Source organism: Thrips palmi, unplaced genomic scaffold (genome assembly GCF_012932325.1).
Source record: "Thrips palmi isolate BJ-2018 unplaced genomic scaffold, TpBJ-2018v1 HiC_scaffold_5, whole genome shotgun sequence".
Lineage (NCBI taxonomy): Eukaryota > Metazoa > Arthropoda > Insecta > Thysanoptera > Thripidae > Thrips > Thrips palmi.
The window spans coordinates 552,830-573,683 of NW_023144632.1; the positions used below are offsets into that span (position 1 = coordinate 552,830).

The window sequence follows — 20,854 nt, forward strand, 5'->3', positions numbered from 1 at the left end:
GCAGGACATAAACCTGATCCAGGAACCAAAGAAGTTGAAGGCTGGACAAGTAATAGTTTTTTAAACATGGCATAACTAATATTTCTTGCAGCTTTGGCCTTGTGATTTGGGCCCTTCTCTGCACAAACTGTTTGCTTCATAGGAAATAGTCTCAAATAGGTTAGTTCATGGTTCTCACAAACAGTAAGAATAACTGCTAAGCTAGTACGATAATGCAAAATACTCCGCTCTTCTTTAGTAAAATCTGCTCTTTGTTTGATAGAGCCTCCACAAGCTCCAGTCAAATATTGAAGGGAACAACTAGTCTCCATTGTAGCTTTAAAAACCCTCTCAATTATTCAATAAACACCTCGAAGCAGAAACAACAATAAGACAAATTTTGTTATTGTTCACATCAACAAACAACATCTTGTATGAAAAATTGAGGCAAAAAAGAAAACGAAAAACTATGAGAAATTGCAAAGTAGCATGGGGTATAGACGATGGGACGAGGGCAAGACTTGAGACTCCCCGCACTCCCCTTGACGGGTCCGGCGATACCCCGCACTCAGGTAGCTACTGGAGAAGCCATATCCGTGGCGCGGGGTAGCGCCGCGCACGGCTAGGGGGTGAGATTCTTTTGCAAGTGGTAGTAGCTTGAAGAAATGATTACTTTCTGTTGGAACAGAAGAAATTCTGTCATTGAACTTACTCAGAAGGTTAGTACCACATCTAGAAGTATATGATAAAATTCTGACCAACAGCAATAAAAATAATTGAATTATCAAACATAAAAAAGACTAAATATCACTGAATATTCCTTATGTGGCCTTAAATTGCATCATTCTGAGTATAACTATCAAGTCTGGTTCTAAATTTTTCAAGACGAAGCATTACTTTAGTCGGAATATGACTGCTGACTCGAATAGAAGCAAATCTAGGTGAAAATCATTAACGGGTTGGTCGCTTTTGGACTCGTAAACTTTAATATCTCCCAAAGTATTAAGTTAACCGTATTGGCACTTGGCAGGTGAAAAGAGAACATAATGATGAGTCTTTGGTGAAATTTTGAGCAATTTTGGTGATGACGTCAAATTGTCTAGAAACATTTTTTTATTTTTAACGACAAAAAAAATTTTCAAAAAAAAAAATTTTTCCACCAAAAATTTTTTTGACTCAAAAGGTATAGGTATACCAAGTTTGGTCCAAATCCATGAGGTGTTGGCAAATGGCTTGCCCTTTAGGTCTGGAATCTGCCAGGAGTTCTCTTGCGTTTCCGCGAATACCTTGACCTTAGGGATGTGCGAATAGTTCGGTATCGTATCGAATCGAATCAGGGGTGATTCGATGCGAGGACGGATCTCTTTGCTTCGACCCCGAATATTCGAAATTTCCAAAAACATATAATGCCGTAATACACGTGTAATATCCCCGAAATACCGCGTAATACCGAGTACTCTGTACACGATTTCTTGGAGTGTTAATCCCCTTGGTACAGACTAGTCGGTATAACGCGGTGTTACGGTTACTCGTGTGTTGTGTATTACGGCACTGAAATGCCAATATTTGGCACATTTTGCGAAACAATGGTTTTACACTCACGTGTATTAAGGGGGCAGTAGCGTCATTTGCACGTGTTTTGACGATTTTCGAACCTCCTGTTTAGACGTTAATATAAAGATAAGTATGAATGCCAGAGACAAACGGCAGGCACCATTTGAAAGATAAAAGTCTTTACAACATTTTCAAAAAAAAATATTTTGTTTTAGCATTGAATTAGGATGTTTTGTGTTCTATGCAAAAATGGTCTGCAAAATTACATGGTGTCACTGCGCGCACGATTGCAGCCAAAGTTTTTAACTTTTTACCAATCGGTAAAATGCATCTGAAAAAGCATGAAATTGCCCATAAAATGACCCTTGGGTTTTAATATTGGGCCAGAAAAAATGTGGTTCTTTTCCATCTTAAGTTGAAGATGAGCGTTTCAATAGTTTTTCTTGCCCAATATTGAAACCCAAGGGTCATTATATGGGCAATTTCATGCTTTTTCAGATGCATTTTACCGATTGGTAAAAAGTTAAAAACTTTGGCTGCAATTGTAGAGATTTGACGGTTTTAAAAGGAGTTAAACAAGTGTCAGTCAGTATTTTTATTTCTTGTCTTCTTCCCCTCTCTGGCTTGCTTCCCTCACTCCTGGCCAAGGCCCTACAATACTCCTCTTTCTGAACTCACCCACCAAGCAAGGTGTCACTGTTGCCCAGACTATAAATTGGATCGCGCCTCAGCGCCGGTCAACAGTCTGTAGCCTGGTCTCGGTCTGTGCGCACCTCCCTAATAAACCAGTGAATCCCTACTCTCTCTCGTCACTTATCCGTTCCTCATCACTATTAGTGCCCTACACTACAAGTGGTGACAGCGGTTAAACTGGCGATATTGCGTGGGTTTTCCCTACGTTTTTGAAGGAGGACGAGAGTGTGACGAGCGATTTGTGTGATTGAGTAGTCTATAGGAGGTGTAAGGAGGTATTGCCTGGCTGGATAGTCGTGCTGCTTCCTTGAGGAGCGTAAGCCACTACCAGTCTGTGCAGTCCTACACTTCTCTGAGCAATTGGGTTGATTGATCGTAAGCCTAGTATTTGTGCTGATCAGTTGACAGTTTGAGAGGGTTAGACGAACGTAAGCCTGGAGCTGTTTGAAACGTAACCACTCAGGAGTGCGCTGTTTCAGACGTAAGCACAAGAGCTGTTCGGATAACTTGAAAGAGGTGGATTAACGAAAGCAGTTTGTAAAAACGTGCTGTTAAGACACAGAGTGAGTGGACGGAACTGAAAGCAGAGCTCGCTCGCGCTAGTTACTGTCGTTAGGTCAAAGGAATTTCAGGGAAGTACACGAGAAAGAAAACACAAGTTCTCAAGACATCGCTGTATTATGCAGCCTTTCAGACAACCAGCACGTGACTTCTTCGATCCACACGTAGGACCTTTGCCGCATCCGATGGACGAAGATCAACCAGGCCCTGCTGGTCCTGCTCAAAACGAGCCGCCGCAGCAACCCGACGCGGTAGTTCGACTAGTCCCGCCTCGCGCAGGCCGACCCGGATTGCCCGGATTTGAAGGGTTTGATGTTCAAGAGGGACAGCCTGCAGGAGAACCCGAAGCACCAGAAGCCGGCCGAGGGCGTGGCCGAGGAAGGGGACGTGGCAGAGGCAGAGGCCGCGGTAGAGGCAGAGGCAGAGGTCGCGGAGCTGCTCAAGGACAAGCAAGAGAGTTACGACAGCGTCACGTCGATGAAGCAGACGACGACGACGATGAGGACGAGGAAGCAAGCGAGCACGGCGACGACTTGGGTCATGGATTCCAACAAGGACTACAAGCAATGCAGCCTCTCTTTAATGTCCTAACTCAGATATTGAACACGCAGCAGCAGCAGATACAACAACATCAACAACAGCAACAACAAAATCAGGGTGTACAACAACAGCGCCCAGCACCCACTACAGAGAATACTAGAATCCCAGAATATGACGGAGAACATTGCTATACGCTATGGAGGTCACAGTTCAACAAGATTACAAAGAACATGACGGAAGAAGAAAAGAGTCAGAAACTCGTGACAGCTCTACGAGGAAAAGCTTTGATGGTCTTGCCAATGCTAGACCAGCAAGGAAAAGAAGCAACGTTTCAAGAACTGGATGCTCTTTTGGCAAAAACATTCAGTGCTGTAACATCGCTTTGGCAAAGAAAGCGAGACTTTGAAACATTGAAGCAAGGGCCAGATCAGAAACTAGAAGATTTCGCTCTACAAGTCGAGCATGTGGGAAGAAAATACATGGTCACACACAATGAAGAAGACCTACAAGAAGCATTAGTGACAGCTTTCGTCAAAGGATTAGCAGATAGCCACATGGCAGAAAGACTGGCATTTGCACAGAGCGACACCTTGGCAGATGCTGTAAAGAACCTAAATAGAGGATTACTGCTGTATGGAGAGCGACCAGCCAAAAAGGTCCGTTTGGCTGAGATCGAGTCCACATCAAAGGATACAAGTGAAGTTGAAGTAAACCAAGCTGAGGGTGAACAGAGTACTTCTGGTACTGGAACTCAGACGGTTCAACGAGGACGAGGCCGTGGACGTCCTAGAGGGTCTGGAAGAGGCCGTGGACGAGGCGGTCGAGGATATGCTGGAAATGTACAAAATGGCACATGTCACAATTGCAAGCAGCCAGGACATTTCGCAGCAAACTGCCCAAACGGCTCAAACAACCGAGGCAGAGGATACTTCAATAATGGCAATAATGGAGGAGCACGTACCTGTAGCTACTGCCACATGCCAAATCATGTCTACAGAGACTGCAGAAATCGCCTTCGAGACGAGGCCATGTCACGAGGCCGAGGGCGTGGAAGAGGATACTTCAGTTTCCCACCAGACGCTTTGCGCACAGCTCTGGCATACTACCAATTCCAGGATGCTGGGAACCAGCGCAGCATTGGATGGCCGGACATGAACCAACTCCGGTCCATTCAAGGTCCTAGAAATCAAAATAACCAGTCTCAGCAAGGTTACCAAGGGCAGCGTCAGAATCAGGGGAATCAAGGCCAGCAGCGCATGCCTTACGTACCCAGAAATAATGACCAAGAGGATCAGGGAAACTAGAGCAGGTACCCTTCCAATCGGAGGGAAGTCGGGTGCCAAAAGAACCAAACGTGCTTCAAGTTAAACCAGAAGCTACTCCGACTGTAAAGAAAGAAGACAAACCAGAAGTGAGAAAACCAGTAAAAAGGAAGACAGATGAAAATGCAATGGTGAAAAAGCCTAAACAGTGCAAGCAGAGTAGAGAAACTGATTGCATGAAAAAGGCGTTGCAAGACTGTACCAGTAAAATCCTCAATGAAGAGCAACATCCAGATTGTGATGTGTGTACTTCTTGCAAGGATGTACCAAAGTTGCGGAATGCTCCTTACATAAAGTGTGAAATTCTGGGAACACAAACAGAAGCACTATTAGATACAGGAGCACAAATCACAGTACTTAAAAGAACAAGAAAAGATTTACCTCAGGCTAAACTCAGATTGAAGAGTGCTACTGCACACAGAGCTCCACTATATGGACCAACCTGGACGGACTTCCAAATAAAAGGGAAGACTTATTCCTTCCAAGTCTATGAAGCTGACATTAGTGAAAATCTAATTGGATATGATTTCATGGAGCATTTTGATGTAAGAGTCCATGCCAAAGGACGGTTTGCTAAGTTTGGCTCCAAGGTGAGAGTCCCGTTCAGAGTCAGAAAGTCACCAACAAAAGGAAAGTTTGATGACGGAACATTGTACTATGTGGTCAGAGCCAATCAAAGGACTCTGTTAAGACCATTTGTGACAAAGAAGTTGGAGACAAAGCTGGATGCAGATTTGGAGGCTGATGAGCTGGGAGAAGCCAGCGCATGGGTGAGACAGGGAGACGTAGTGGCCATGGAGCAGGATGAGGTGGAGGTGCTGTCCACACCAACACAATGTTCTGAGCCTTCGGTCACTTCGCCTCTTGCTGGTCTCAACGTGAATCTGAAAGAGAAAGAGAATTATGAAACTGAAAAAGAGAACAAAGACAAAGTGAAAAGTGAGAAAGTCGACACAAAGCAAAAGCAAAGTATGAGAATCCAGCCAGAGGAGGTTTTGAACCTCGAGTCTAGTACAATCAGAACGGGTCTCTTTACCAATAATAAATTTGCAGAAAATAAAGTCTCAAAATTACCTGCAACAGTTTTGGTCCAGTCCGGGATGGTTCCATGTGTAAGTGCACCAATTACTGTGACAATGGAAAATTTGGGAGCAAAATGCATTGAGATCCCAAAGTATACCATCATTGGAGAAGTTTTCCTAGTTCATCCATTGAAGTACAGCGGTCTAACTGAGGATGACGACGATGATCTCAACCCCAATTTCTTGGGTGATATAGAGCCTGATGAGGACCCTGTCCTTGTTGAGGGGGACGAGGAGGCAGAAGATACAGAAGAAATTGTGGAGTTATGTCACCTTTGTGGAGTGGCTTGGACAGAACACGAAGTAGCCCCACATTATGGCGCAGAAATTAATACAACTCCAAGAGAGCCACCGTTGGAGAAGTTGCCAGAAGATTTGCAAACACTCTTGGAAAAGAGCAGTAAAAACCTAACACCAGAACAGAAGGAAGTGTTAGAAAACATACTTAAGACTCATCATGATGTATTTGCAAAAGACAACTATACCTTTGGTACATGCCCATGGCTTAGATTCCGGATTGACACAGGAGATCATCCACCAATAAAGCAAAATGCAAGACCAGTCCCATTGCATTATAGAAAAGAAGTCAGAGAAACCTTCTTAAAATATCTCAAGATGGGAGCCATAAAACCCAGTCAGTCTGCATGGGCATCGCCCATTCTTTGTGTACCAAAGAAAACTGGTGAAGTAAGAGTTTGCGTGGATTACAGAGCACTAAATGCCATAACCAGGGTGCCGGCAGCGCCAATACCTAGAACACAAGAGTTATTGCAACATTTAGCGGGCAAAAAGTACTATCATTGTGCGGATTTGGCACATGGATACCACAACTTGGTAGTACATCCAGATGATCAGCCAAAAACTGCAATAATCTTACCTGATGATTTGGCATTGCCGAGCAGGCAATATGAATACACCCGAATGGGATTTGGATTGTCAGCAGCACCTGGTGCTTTCCAGTATGTTACAGACAGACTGGTAACTCCAGCCACAGTGAAAACTCCGGAAAATGACCTTGGAGACACAGTAGCAGTCTACATCGATGATGTCTGCATTGCTGGAGATAAAGTTGACCAAATGATGACAAGGCTGATAGCTTTCTTCAATAGAGTGAGAGCAGGAGGATTCTTGCTAAAAGCCAAGAAGTGTGAACTTTTCCAGACGGAAGTCTCATTCTTAGGCCATGTCCTGTCAGAAAAAGGAATAAGAGTTGACAATAAGAAAATTCACCAGATCACTCATTGGCCAGCACCAAAGGATGTAAAGGAAGTAAGGTCCTGGTTAGGACTGGTACAATATTATGCAAAATATGTACCTCACTTGGCAACCATAGCCACACCAATATTTGCGTTAATGAAGCAAGGTGTGCCATTCGAATGGTCTAATGATTGTGAAAAAGCTTTTGCAGAGATAAAACAAAAGCTGGTATCGCCACCCATATTGGGAACACCAGATGTAGAGAAGGGCCAATTCACAGTAACGTGTGACGCAAGTCTAACTGGACTAGGAGCAGTCCTAACTCAAGAGCAAGACGGCAAAGATGTGACTATCTCTTTCTGGTCTAAACTGCTCAACAAAGCACAAAGGAACTATTGTGCTACACACCGTGAATTACTTGCTCTAGTAGAAGCAATAAAAGCCTTCAACCATTACCTGGCAGGAGCGCCGTTCATTGTAAAGTCTGACCATGCAGCTTTGCAGTGGCTAAGAAACTTCAAAAATCCAACTGGACGCCTAGCTCGATGGCTTGAAAGGCTGGCGCCATACAAATTTGAAGTTGTCCACGAGAAAGGAATCAACATTGGGCATGCTGATGCATTGAGCAGACGGCCTGCTAGACCATGCACGGCCAACTGCAAGAAATGTGCAAGATTAGAAGAGCGAGACGCGGCATCCTTGAACTACATAGACATGGATAAACTTTTAGAGCTCGATACACTACCTTCGTCCAAAAACTTTGAACTATTCCATGTCTATGACAACATCTTCCACAGTCCACCTTCTATTCCACTATGCCATGCAGTCAGTCATGATGGCAAGTTTGGAAAAGGACTGGCATTGGAGTTAGAAACTCTGTATCGAGTGAAGAAGGATTTCCTGAAACAGAAGGACAGAGGATGCCCAGGATTAGTCATCTCTCACAGTCATGGAAGATGCATAGTGAATGTCATCACAAAAGTGAAGTACTATGACAAGCCTACTCCAGAAGAGGTAGAGCAAGCCTTAATCACTCTACGATTGTGGGTAATAAAGCACAACGTACCTGCAATTTGCATGCCTGAATTCTCATGTGGACTTGATAAAATGCAGTTAGCCACACTGGTTGAAATGCTTCACAGAGTGTTTGGAGACTTGGCCTTCCGGATCTACATGTACCACTTTGAACCTGCAACAAACATACACTGGAAGACATGTGATGTACACTGTAAACTATGTGAAGTAGAGGATAGAATGACAATCCCTGCAAACACAGATGAAGTGATAGCCAATTGGACAACAATTGTGCCTGACGGAGTCTCTAGCATGACCATGGTACGAGACCAAAAGCTTGATGAAGATATAATGCCCATCTATATGGCTGTCAATGACGGACAGAAGCCACACTTTCAGGAAGTGTCTGCCTTTGGTCCACGCACAAGAACACTGTGGCATAAGTTCAAATCATTGGAAATCCAAGACCATTTGTTGTACAAAAGAATTGAACATCCGTCTGGAAACCCTGAAAAGACAAGCACAGTGTTAGTTCTTCCGAGAAAACATGTGAAACCCACAATGGAAATGTACCACACACAGTTGGGCCAAAACAACCACTTTGGTGTTGGTAAGACTTTACAAACCTTGAAGAGATTCTTTTGGTGGCCAGGAATGTACAATGATGTGGCAGAATTCGTGGCAAGTTGCACAACGTGCCTCAGAGTCAAAGGACCTCTCCAGAAAATTAAGGTGCCTCTCAAGATATTCCACGATGGAGTTTTGCATGGCAGATGGCATGTTGACACAGCCGGGCCATACCCTACAACAAAAGAAGGGTACAAGTTTGTGTTAGTGGCAGTGGAAGCACTGTCTGGATGGCCAGTATTTGTGCCACTCAAAACTCAGCAAGCCCAAGAGGTAGCAAGAGCTTTAATCACTCACGTGTTCTCAGTCTATGGAGCGCCACTGTCTATTCTGACAGATCAAGCTCAGATCTTCGAGTCAGAGTTGTTCCATGAGATAATGGCACTCTATCACATTAAGAAAACTCGAACGACTGCTTATCATCCTTCAGCCAATGGAAAGGCAGAACGTTGGGTAAGAACACTGAAACAGAATCTCAAGTTACTATGTGATGGAGCTCATCGAATGTGGGTAGAGTATTTGCCCTTCATTGCACAAGCATACAGAAGTCTACCTCATGCAAAGCATAAGTTCTCACCTTATGAGATAATGTTTGGAGCACCAATGAGGACACCTCTTCATATGGATCAAGGACCACCGCCTGTGATGCCGGTAATGAAAGATAATTACCCATGGGCAGTGCGGAATGCTTTGTGCAAAATCCATGAGGAAGTCAGAAAGATACGAGCTGAAGCTGCAATCAAAATGAAGCAATACTATGACAGGAATGCTGGAATTTGTCCTTTCAATGTAGGAGACAAAGTTTTCCTATACAATAAGGCATTGAAATGGTATGAAGCATGCCGAAAGCTACATATTGAGTGGACAGGCCCCTATACCATACTCACTCTTATAAATGATTGTGATGCTCGAATTCAAAATGATAAAGAGCCTTCTGACATTCAAGTTGTACACATGGATCGCCTTGCACCACATCCTTCAGTTGGAGAAGAAGGTGTCGGAGCTTGGCTGAATTGGCTCACATTCAATGGAACAGATGAATCCGATGAATACTTGTTCCTGCAAGAGAGAAAGAAAAAGGAGTGAGACAGAGATACCAAGTAACACCTGAGACCTCAACAATACTTAGTCCAACAGTTCCCATAGCAACAGAACCATCTTGAAAAGCTGAAGCAGTCATGAGTCAAAGAATGGATACTTTTCTGGAAAAATACAAGATCCCTAAAAAGCCAGGAAGCAAGACAGATGAAAAATGGGAAGCAGTAGTAAAATTGGCAGGACGCAGTAAGCAGTGCCATAAAACTGCAAGTAAGAAGCCAGTGAAGCCACTGAAACAGAAAAAGGTTACAGCAGCCTTACCTCAAGTAGATTTTGCTGCTCTCAAAGCAAAGATGCAAAAGAAATATGATGAGCAGAAAGCTCTAGGGAAAGAAAAACTGGAAGCAGCTGAAAAGGCGAAGCAAGAGAGACGGCGAGAATGGGAATTAAAACAAACAGAAGTAAGTGCTTCACGCAGAAAAATGCAACAAGAGGAAGCAGAAAAACGCAGAGCAATGGTTCGAGATTGTGAAGCAAAAGCAGAAGAAAGACTACAGTTTGACTTACTGGAGGAAGAATTGTTTGGTTCTGCTGGTACGAACAACGATGATGTCGATATTGTCCTCTCTGACTTGGATGAAGACGAGTTGCTTGAAGAACATAGCCAGTTGGTTCCACAAATGCAGCAACTCTCAGTACAAGAAGAAACGGAGATTGCAGATGTTGAAATGGAGTCAGAAGGTATTCCAGTAGTCCACGAAACTTCTCAGTCGAAACCTGCACAAAAGAAAATATTAGTGAGCAAGAAACAGAAGGAGAAAGCCCGTTGTTGGAAATGTGGCTCACGCAATCACAAACGAAGTGAGTGCTCAAACGCACCAAGAAACAACTTCGCCGAGTGGCAAAAGAATTGAATTTGCAAGTACTTACCCTCAAGGATGCCAAACGGAAAGTCGCATTGTTCCCGTTGATTCCGGTGCCACCTCCTTTGCCACCGATCGAGTTGATGGAACAATTGTCATCTCAAGAAAACCTCATAGAGTGAGAAGACCTGCAAAGAAAGACAGAGACAGGTTAGGTACGACGAGACCTAGTGAAACATTTAGCTCTCTATTGTATATATGTTAAAGCTTCAAAGTCAGTATAATCATTAACTTCATGTAAAGTGAAAACCCCTGTTTAAAAATAATAAAACACTAAGCTAATAATTATGTTTTCCTTAGAACTTCTACATTCCTTGGTACACCCACTTAATACGATGATGAACAAAGTTTTAGAGAAACACTCGTAACCCGCCTATTGGCCGCGTTGAGTGCTTTCTACACAAACAAAACGCAAAGTAAGCCCGTCTGTGGGTCAAGTCCCAGACCGCGCTTTTGTGTTTCACCTACACTTGAACTCTAGGATGAGACACTTACAATGAACACGAAGTAAGTTTAAAAATTGGTTGTCAGCTAACCACTTTGTTTGATGGACACCAGTGGGTAAATAGAACGGCTAGAAGTGCCTCAGAATATGGAAGTACGACTGGAAAACAATTCTTTAAACTCAGAATGAACTTAGAATTTGCTTACCTTTGGTCTTTTCGTTTGAAGGGGGAAGAGAAGTAGAATATGTTTCACAAAGTCTCAAAGTATTAACCTGAAATGTCACCTGAAGGAACTTTTGTTTTGATTGGAGTGATAAGCCAAAAGCAGAAGAACAACAACGTTAATAGAAGGCACAGAATCAGCATTACCAACCCAGACGGAATGACAACTTAACAACAGGAAGAATGAAAGTTGGATAAGAAACGTATAAAAGGAAACAAGAATGGAAAGGGGGAAATAAACACTAGAAAACTGGCCCAAGAGCCGCATGCAACATGCACCGAAAGATAAGGTTAAGGGTCGCAATGAATAATTAATGATGTCCTTCCCTGGATAAATAGAGACAAAGTCTAGTGCCCTGGAAATCTGCTGGAAACGCACTTATCGTCACGCACGAATGAGGACATGGTGGAGAAATGGGTGAAGAAATATCAATGACTGGTACAGTGTAAAAATGGAGGAGTGGTAAGAGATGGTCAAACCTACCCAGGAAATGATAAAAAAAAAAAAAAAAAAAAAAAGGGTAAAAAATGAAATAAAAACAGGAAAGATGCACAAATGGTCATGATGTGGAGAGAACGCTAAGCCAAGACATCATTAACGGGATCATCGTCATCAGGATAAGGACATAATACTCCTTCACCGACGGCAAGTTGGAGGCAGGAAAAGCGTGGTTTGGACGTCGCTAAGACAGTTCACCACTCGAGAACGTGCGCTGTGAACACGCAGGGTTTACCCAAACAAACTAAAAAAAAAAAAAAAAGAAGGAATTAGCGAAGGAAAACTAATGGCTGGAAACAAGAAAAGTTAGAATGGTGGGACTTACGCGCATCGCCAGACGCGATTTTCAAGGAGATGGCAGGAAGCAGATCTATTGAATGTCATAGACGGGACTTTGGGCGAACCGTTCGGCAAAAGCGATGATGCTCAAAGGGAATGGTTGACTTTAAGTTTTGAAACCAAATAGCGCAGTGGGTATGAATCTAAAAAAAAAAAAAAAGAAAAAAAAAGGAAAACTCCGAGGAGGAACCCTCAACAACCAAAACGAAGACGTAAGGAAATGAAAGAAAACTTACGGATGAGGCAACCCCACCAGGGGCGCTGAACTTGACTAGTAGACCCGCCACACAGGGGTAGGGGGTGCGAGGATTAATCCCCAAAATATTATAAACACCCATGATAAACAGATACCAGGATACCGGGATACCAGTAAACACGAAGACAGAGCAATATGGCGAAGCAGGGCAACCAGACAAGAAGAGAACAAGCAGATTGACCAACATTGGAAAGTTACAGGAAGTGTTTGAAAAGAACGCGCGCTAAAATTACAAGGCAAAATCAAAGGCCAGAACTATACGAGAAGAAAGCTTCAAGAACGGACATGAAAAGACAATAAGGGAGTCAACATTCAAAAACAAAGAAGTCACAGAGAATAAAGCAAAGGAAGTTCGACCGTTAAACAGACACAGTTGGTACGACTGGCGTCTGCAACCACCACCGAGCCAGACAGGCCGCAATGGAATGGCAGGAAAGCCGGAGTCAAGTGTCAAGGAGCAAAGGCATTGGGAATGTCAGACACAGTAAAGAATCATAGGAGTCAGAGGCAAAATATTACTGTGGTCTGTGACAGGGGTGAGTCAGATGGAGAACACCACACGGTATCTGACGTGGAGGCCATCCGCCAAACCAATCCCTACACCAATGTGGAGGGAAATGTTCCGCAGATGAAGCTGGAACACCATGGAGGACACCGGCACAACAGCACCAGCACCATGACCATCACCACAGCCAACGCCGACACCAACTAGGCTTGGATGAATTCTCAGCCAAATGCCTCTCAGAGAAATTGGTGTGGAGCTGAATGTGGAGAATCGAACCACCGATACCGGTTGTCAACCATCTCAGTCACTCACGCTACCCACTAGACCATTGCAATACATCGGACGGAGCGGAGCGCTAGTCCTGAAGAACCGCTCTGCCCCACCACCGACGCGAGCGTCGACGAACTCGGGAGCCAATCAGCGCAGCGACGTGACCCCACCATCGGCACGAAGTGACCCGCACGACGAAGCAACAGTGCGAACAGGGTAGCCAACCCAGTGAAAACAATAGCCATTCATGCGGATCAATCGCACTCGATATGAACGCACCGAGGCAATGCGTGCTGGAATGCATAACACGCGGGCCGTTGCCCGGTCAAGCCTCACGGTCAGTCGGCACTTGACAGCCAAGAGACGCAGACATGGCGCTTGCCTGGTTAAGTCGGCAGCCATGGTACAACAAATTCAAGCAGACAGCTGTCAAACAGCCGGTGATTGTTTACATTGAAGGAAACATAGGAGTTGGCAAGTCAACGTTACTGAAGAAATTGGAAGAAAAAGGATACCTTGTAGTGCAAGAACCAGTTTCCCAGTGGACAAACTATCATGGGATTAATTTCCTGGAATTGTACACTCAAGATATGCAAAAGTGGGCGTTTACCTTTCAATCAATGGTGCTCAGTACATTGTGGCAGGCTCAACTAGAAGCTATACAACAAGAAAATCTGTCATCGCAGAGCGATCTCTACATAGTGTGGTCAAGATGTTCGCTAAAACGCAGAAAGACGCTGGATTTATGAACGAAGAGCAGTATGTATTGCTTGACAACACAGCCAAGACTATGGTATCTCAGTACAAGAGAAAGGAATACTTCATATATCTTCGAGGCAGTGCCTCGACAGCCTACAAAAGGATCCATCAAAGGGCAAGGGATGAAGAGAGCACATTGTCCAAAGGTTACATCCAACAGCTTCATCTGATTCTGGACAACTGGATGGAGAACGAACCAGGACTTCATGCAGTAGTGGATGCCACAGGATCTCCAGAGACTGTGCAACAACAAGTCATCAAGGCCTTGGGACAATTACCAAGTTAAGTGTGGTAAAACATTGGTGTTAATTAGTCTTCTTAGATCAAAACTGGTGTTTTAGATAGGATTTAGCTAGCTAGTCAGGATTTGCAACACCAAGGCATCATCCCCAACTGTTAGTTAGAGGGGATTAGGTTACAAAATTCTGTGCGCAGTGTTATGTGTGTTACAGGAGGATCTACGAGAATTCTTCTAGAACTGTCTTCTAGAGTCAACAAGACCAACACAGCAAGAATAATCCAATTCTGTAAAATTCCTTTATTTTAAAATGATCAGGCTAAATGGTTGCACCCCAGGATGGCGTCCCTAACTAGTTTTTGGACGTGCCATGGGAGTCGCTGTTAAAAAAATGAAGAGGATCGGGCATATTGTTTGATCCTTGCTGTTGGTCCGTGTTCGTCCGGTCCGTCGTCCAGGACTTCCGTGGTCCGATCGACCAAAATTGGTATGCAGCCTTTGGGGACCTAAGAACGGTGGCAGCAAATCCGGTAAAAGCCCCGGGGGCGATGCTGCAGGAGAACATGTCACAAGGGGTCGAGGAGGATCTGGCAACGGATGCAGCAAGCCGGGCAATTAGGGGTTATTTTGGGAATGGGGCGACGAGAGAAAAACAATGGTACAGTTTCGAGCGAATCGGAGAAGTTGACGGGAAAAGGGTTCAAATCCCAGCAGTATTTGAACATTCTTTTTATTCGAGTTTTTGCATTGTTTCTCATGTTTTGTGAGTTTGCTGATGAAAACGACCTTTATTTAAACCCCAGATCAGGTTTAATTCCGTAAGGTCAAACATAGGCAAAATTCGTACGTTTCTTTGTACACGGGACGGGCAAAGTTGCCATGATCGTACTTCCTGTTATTGGAAGTGCATGGAGTCGCTGTTGAACCACTCTTTAAGAAGATCATATGAATTTTGTTTGACGTTGATGGCGTGTCAAGGAAGGATGGACACCCTTACTTGAGTCAGATGGGCCTAGACGGATATTGTTTCAGCTCACACAAGATGACGCAGAAAGAAAAAAATTAAATGAATGTCAAAGTTTGGGCAACTTATAATTTTCTTTAAAAGAAGGAGTGGAGTAATAACTTTAAAAGGAGGAGAAGTGATAACTTTAAAAGGAGGAGAAGTAATAACTTTAAAAGGAGGAGAAGTGATAACTTTAAAAGGAGGAGAAGTGATAACTTTGAAGGAAAGGAAGCAATTTGAGAAAATTCTTTTAAAGGGGGAGTGGTGTAGAGATTTGACGGTTTTAAAAGGAGTTAAACAAGTGTCAGTCAGTATTTTTATTTCTTGTCTTCTTCCCCTCTCTGGCTTGCTTCCCTCACTCCTGGCCAAGGCCCTACAATACTCCTCTTTCTGAACTCACCCACCAAGCAAGGTGTCACTGTTGCCCAGACTATAAATTGGATCGCGCCTCAGCGCCGGTCAACAGTCTGTAGCCTGGTCTCGGTCTGTGCGCACCTCCCTAATAAACCAGTGAATCCCTACTCTCTCTCGTCACTTATCCGTTCCTCATCACTATTAGTGCCCTACACTACACAATCGTGCGCGCAGTGAAACCATGTAATTTTGCAGACCATTTTTGCATATAACACAAAACATCCTAATTCAATGCTAAAACAAAATATTTTTTTTTGAAAATGTTGTAAAAACTTTTATCTTTCAAATGGTGCCTGCCGTTTGCCTCTGGCATTCATACTTATCTTTATATTAACGTCTAAACAGGAGGTTCAAAAATCGTCAAAACACGTGCAAAAGACGCTACTGCCCCCTTAAACGTAATACACAGTTTTTGTGTACAGGGTATTACGAAAGTGTTTACCCTTCTTTACATCTCGGCAAAAATTTGTTTATGGTGCTATTTTTTAAGATCTCCTTTTATGTTTTGCCGCTTTTGCCGTGTGCGACGTGACCATGATTCGAGAAATTACCTTTCATTTCAAAATAAGATTCCATCCCAAAAAACGACCAAATGAGATTTAGGCATGCGGAGACGATTAGAAAAGATTTTGTGAACCGGCTGCTTTTGGTCGAATTTCTAATTTTTCAAATCTGCTTTGAGGCAAATCCGATCTGTCCTTATTCTTTTCACTTCCTCTATCCTTTACAGTAACTGAAAGTTACTATGTCTGGGGCAACTCAATAGTTCAGCCACAGCTGCGCAGAAAAAAGGCAATTTCCATACAGGGTGAGCTTTCTCAATGTGTCAATAATTTGTTGGTAGCTTGGGCACTCCGAGAGGATCATATTTCACCAATGAACTAGTGGGCGCAAACGTCTAGGTACGGAGATAATTGATATTTAGAAATGGGCATTCGCACCTGATAGATACGCACCTGCGGTCACTGAGGGTGACAAGACCTCACGAGAGGATGTCGTGGGTCTTGCGGGGATGCAACGAAGGTCGCAGGGGTGCGGCGGACCTTCAATTGTCTTTTCAGAGGGGTTGCCGAGGGTCTCAAGTTGCTGTCGTGGGGGTCTGCGTAACAGTGGATCTCGCGGCTGTGTTCACGAGGGTGGCAGGACTCCACGGTTTTTCCGTGAAGTCAGTCCCTCGAGTACTCACTCTACCAAAAATGTCCTGTCAATGCCGTTAATTTATTACCAGTTTTCACTGTAGGTCAATTTACAGCGTTTCCTGTGATCTAATCACGCGATTCACTGTGATCTTGTTCACGGTGTTCACTGTGATCTGGTCTACAGTAAACACTGTGAGTTTGACGCCGCTGAGCACCGAAGTACTGCAAATCAGGCTCCAATTCACGGCGTTTACTGCGGCCAGATCACAGTGAACACTGTAACCAAGATCACAATGAACGCCGTGAAATAGTTCACAGCAAACTCCGTGAATTGCATAACAGCAAACATTGGTAATAAATTAACGACGTTCACATGACACTTTTTGTGGAGTGCTGCGAGTCCCATGGCACCCACTCGTGAGGTCCCGCCGCGGCGCACAGTGGGTCAGAACCCCTATTTCCGTGATCATAGGGCCAAAATTCAAAGTGACTTTGGACCCCATCCAACACCGATTCTCCACTCCAAAATGTCCACTGAACCCAAATCAAGCATCGGTTCGGCGATAGGACGCATCGTTTTTGAATGGCAGGGCTGCAAAGTCAGAATTTGTATCTATATTTTCATGATTTGGGGTAAATCGCACATTATCGCTTCCTCCCAGTTTGGATGCAAACCAATCCAGGTAACCTGCATCCCAGCACGGGACTTTAATTAATACTGTGTAGAAAAGTGCCGTGAGTGAACCGGACCCGAACTTCGTCCGTCTAAGGGTTCTACAGACAACGCTTCTAAGCAAAATATTGCCCCAAAATGCCCAAATTCGACATAAATTGGAGGAAAAGTTACGTTACCCCCCTTTACCCCCCGACCATTTCAACTGGGATTGGTAGGTGGATGCTGTAGATACAACGGGCAACCGGCCGTTCAACCGCACTTAGCCGCAATTTTTTTTTGCATTGATTTTTGAAAATATTAGCATTTTCTATAAATAATTGTTTTTTGACGGTTATGTGTTTTTGCTACCCAATCGGCTTCAGCGCATTCCCGCATCTGATTTATGTTGCTTCGTCTTGTTCAAACGTGTTTGAACGTGTCCATACCTGTTCGGACGCGTTCAAGCGTGTTCGGACGTCTGAATGTGTCAGGGGCGTCGGAAGTACTTTTGGGTGGGGGGTGTGCAAATTTAAAGGGTTGTGCCGTGGGTTGCCTACCTTTCAGGCGGCACCTCCCAAAGCCGGTATAATTGGCGAGCGAAGCGAGCCAAAAGCTCAGGACTAAGCAAAAACAACAGGTTTGTTTCGAGAACTAACAAAAGACATGTGTAAAATGGATTGAGACCATGCAATTTGTGATAAACAAGTCAATAATCCTTGAAAATAAACCAAGTGTAAGACTTCAGGGGAAGTGAAAGGTAAAGCTTTAAATTTATGCGTTCATAAAAACATTAAAGGCATTAAAACGGATTTTTTTTGTACAGAATCTTTGAAAAAGAACGGGAAAAAAGAGAGTGAAGCAAGCTGGTTTCAGGATTTAGTTTTGGTCCTGTTATCAGAGTACAGCGCTACGAGTTCTTGGCGAGCGAAGCGAGCCAAATGGTTTTGATTTAAAAAAGAAAATTATCAAAACCAGTAAGCAAAGCAAGTTTCAGATCGAATATCATCTCATGAGTGTTAACTAGTTTTGTTACCATTAATCTCTCACTCTTTGTGCATCAAAATGGGGGGTGCTGCGCACCCCCCAGATTATTTTGGGGGGTGTGCAGCGTACCCTTTGAACCCCACTTCCGACGCCCCTGGAATGTGTCCAAGTTCAAACGTGTGTCCGAACACGTCTGAGCTTGTCCCAACATGTTCGAACATGTTCAAACGTTTTCGAACGTTCTATCGGTACGCGTCGACGTTCTAACGTTGTGGTTAGTGGCGGTGTGTGTCGGGAATCCTCCCGTCTTGATAAGTGAAAGAACTTGATACTGTTAAAACTCGTCGATACGTGTCGGAACAAGTCCAAAATTCACAATACGGGTTGGTGCCGTTGAAACGACTCTGCGCTAAAACAAACTGTTCAGTGCGTGATGGAACGTCTCAGGTTGCTTAGACGTGTCAACCGTTGTTGGTACTAGTCTACGCTCGATATAAGAATGCACTCTCATTCCAGGAACGAGACAAAGTGTCACGTTCGTTTGATCCGGCTTGGGCATTGTGTCACATTCGTTTGGATGTGTATCTACTAAAAATTAGCTTGCTCACATTCAAACGAATGTGACACAATGCCCAAACGAATGTGACATTTTGTCACGTTTGTTTCAACGTGATGTCACGCTCCTGGAATGAGAGTGTGCACTAGTTTGGGGTGCATTATTTACATCAGACACTAAATAAACCATACACCTTACACAAATACACAAAAATTCGTCAAAAACCTAAATTTTAACCGGATTTTAACCTTAAATTGACGAAAGATGCATGTTTTTGCTGTCCTGTGGTCCTGAAATTTTGCACAGCACCTGCTTATGTCATAATCTATGCAACAGAATAGCATTGTTTGCAATTTCGGGTTAATTGGATTTATACATTAGTCAAATATACCTTTAAACGACAATTATGCAAACCTGACTTTTTCCATCTCTGAAGGGACCTCTTAGGAAGCTTCAGTTAAAATTTGATCCCATTCGGTCGATAAACGGCTTTGCAGGAGGCCGTGATCACGAAAATAGGGGTTCTGACCCACTGTGCGGCGCTCACCGTGATACACTTAAGGATACAGTAAAGTGAAAACAGTGCAGGTACTCACCGTTGAACTCTACGGGCATGTCGGTGGCCCAGTTCCAAGGCCTGACCCTGAGCGTGCCGTAGTCCGCCTCCACGGGGACCTCCGCCACGTCGTCCGGCCGGCCCTGCAGCCACACGGCGAGCCGCCCGGGCCGGTGCTGCGCCTCCAGCACCTTCTCGCCGGGAGGGAAGAAATCGTAGCCGTCCGTGTGGTCCTGCACAGAGAGCACGCGATGAGGCGCCTGGGCAGCGCAAGGCGGCCCGACCGGGGACACTCTGCGAACTCAACAGTGTGCTCTGCACACTCTGTTCAGCGTGTACACAGCAAGTACACCCGGACGAAAGTGTACTCAGATGAGTACACTCCAACCAGAGTGCGCTTAGATGAGTACACTCTAACGAGAGTGTGCTTAGATGAGCACACTCTGAAGAGAGTGTGCTCAGATCCTGCAAATATATGCAGTTGAGTTCACGCTGGTGGGAGTTTGCTCGTGAGCACGAGCACACGCTGAAGAAAGTGTATTCGTGAGTTCACGCTGAAGAGAGTGTACTCGTGAGTACACGCTAAAGAGAGTGTATTGGGTACACTGTTGAGTTTGCAGAGCACTCACCTTGCGGGTGCCGCCACGCCTACCGAGGCGGTTGCAGCCGCCGAATGTCTCGTACCTCAGCGTGCCGTCTTCCCCCACGCCCCGCAGCCACACAGTGCTGCAGAAATGGGCGCTGCACAGGTGCAGCTCGATGGCTTCGTGTACATGCGCGTACTGCACGCGGGCCGTGACCGAGGCGTTGGCGGGGAGCGCCACGCTGGGGATCACTGCGGACAGGGAAGGGAACGTCACTGCAGCTACATGTAGCTCGGCCTGCCGAGGGGCCCGGGAGGGTGACTGCATTGCCCTTTTGGTGAGGTGGCTGCTCCGGAACGGACCGAGCGCCACCGAAACTAGACCGAGCCTCGCCGAAACGAACAGAGGGCCGCCAGAACAGTCTGAGGGTGTCGCTGTTCTTGTAATATTCTCGTTTCGGCGCCCAGACGTTACTGAATCGGCGAATCTTTTTTTACTGTGTGTAGTCCCGGGGAGTACGCACTGCTGGATGGTTGGCAGTAGGGTTGCTGCGTCCCTTTTATCCTCAAACTGGATGTACCCCCGGGACATCTGTTGATCATAGATGACGAAGACCCACTGTTCGCGCACTCGCCGACCCCTGTTGTATTTCCGCTTCACCATTATGCTCTCGCCAATCTGTACTTTCCGACCTGCCCCGCCAAACTGCAACAGGCCTGGGGTGTGCAGGAGCTTGTGGGAGCACACGTCGCGGAAGAATGAGTAGTGGTCAACGCGAGTGTGCTGCCGCCCTGCCCTCATGCCCACCAGGGGGCCCGTCTCTTTTTGGCTGACGCCACAGCAAACCATATGAATTTAGTAAGAAAACTTCGAGCAAATGACAGCTTGGTTCCTGC

The 20,854-nt window shown here is 44.9% G+C and overlaps 2 protein-coding genes across 4 annotated transcripts in view; one reads left to right on the top strand and one right to left on the bottom strand.

The window, feature by feature from the left end:
• The window catches only part of LOC117650393, an 83,343-nt gene that overhangs the window by 37,087 nt on the left and 25,402 nt on the right, over window positions 1-20,854 (bottom strand). For 2 of the 3 annotated variants that reach the window (XM_034393801.1, XM_034393800.1), the window contains exons 3-4: window positions 20,059-20,209; window positions 19,415-19,607 (exon numbers count right to left, since the gene is read on the bottom strand). In XM_034393801.1, coding sequence (XP_034249692.1) covers window positions 19,415-19,607; window positions 20,059-20,209 — 344 coding nt within the window. Of the gene's footprint in view, window positions 1-19,414; window positions 19,608-20,003; window positions 20,210-20,854 lie in introns of all 3 variants that reach the window. The other variant, XM_034393799.1, reaches the window with a different exon arrangement.
• On the top strand, window positions 4,747-9,691 carry LOC117650391. Its single transcript, XM_034393796.1, has one exon. The coding sequence runs from the start codon at window positions 4,778-4,780 to the stop codon at window positions 9,653-9,655; it is 4,878 nt and encodes a 1,625-aa protein (XP_034249687.1). The 5' UTR covers window positions 4,747-4,777; the 3' UTR covers window positions 9,656-9,691.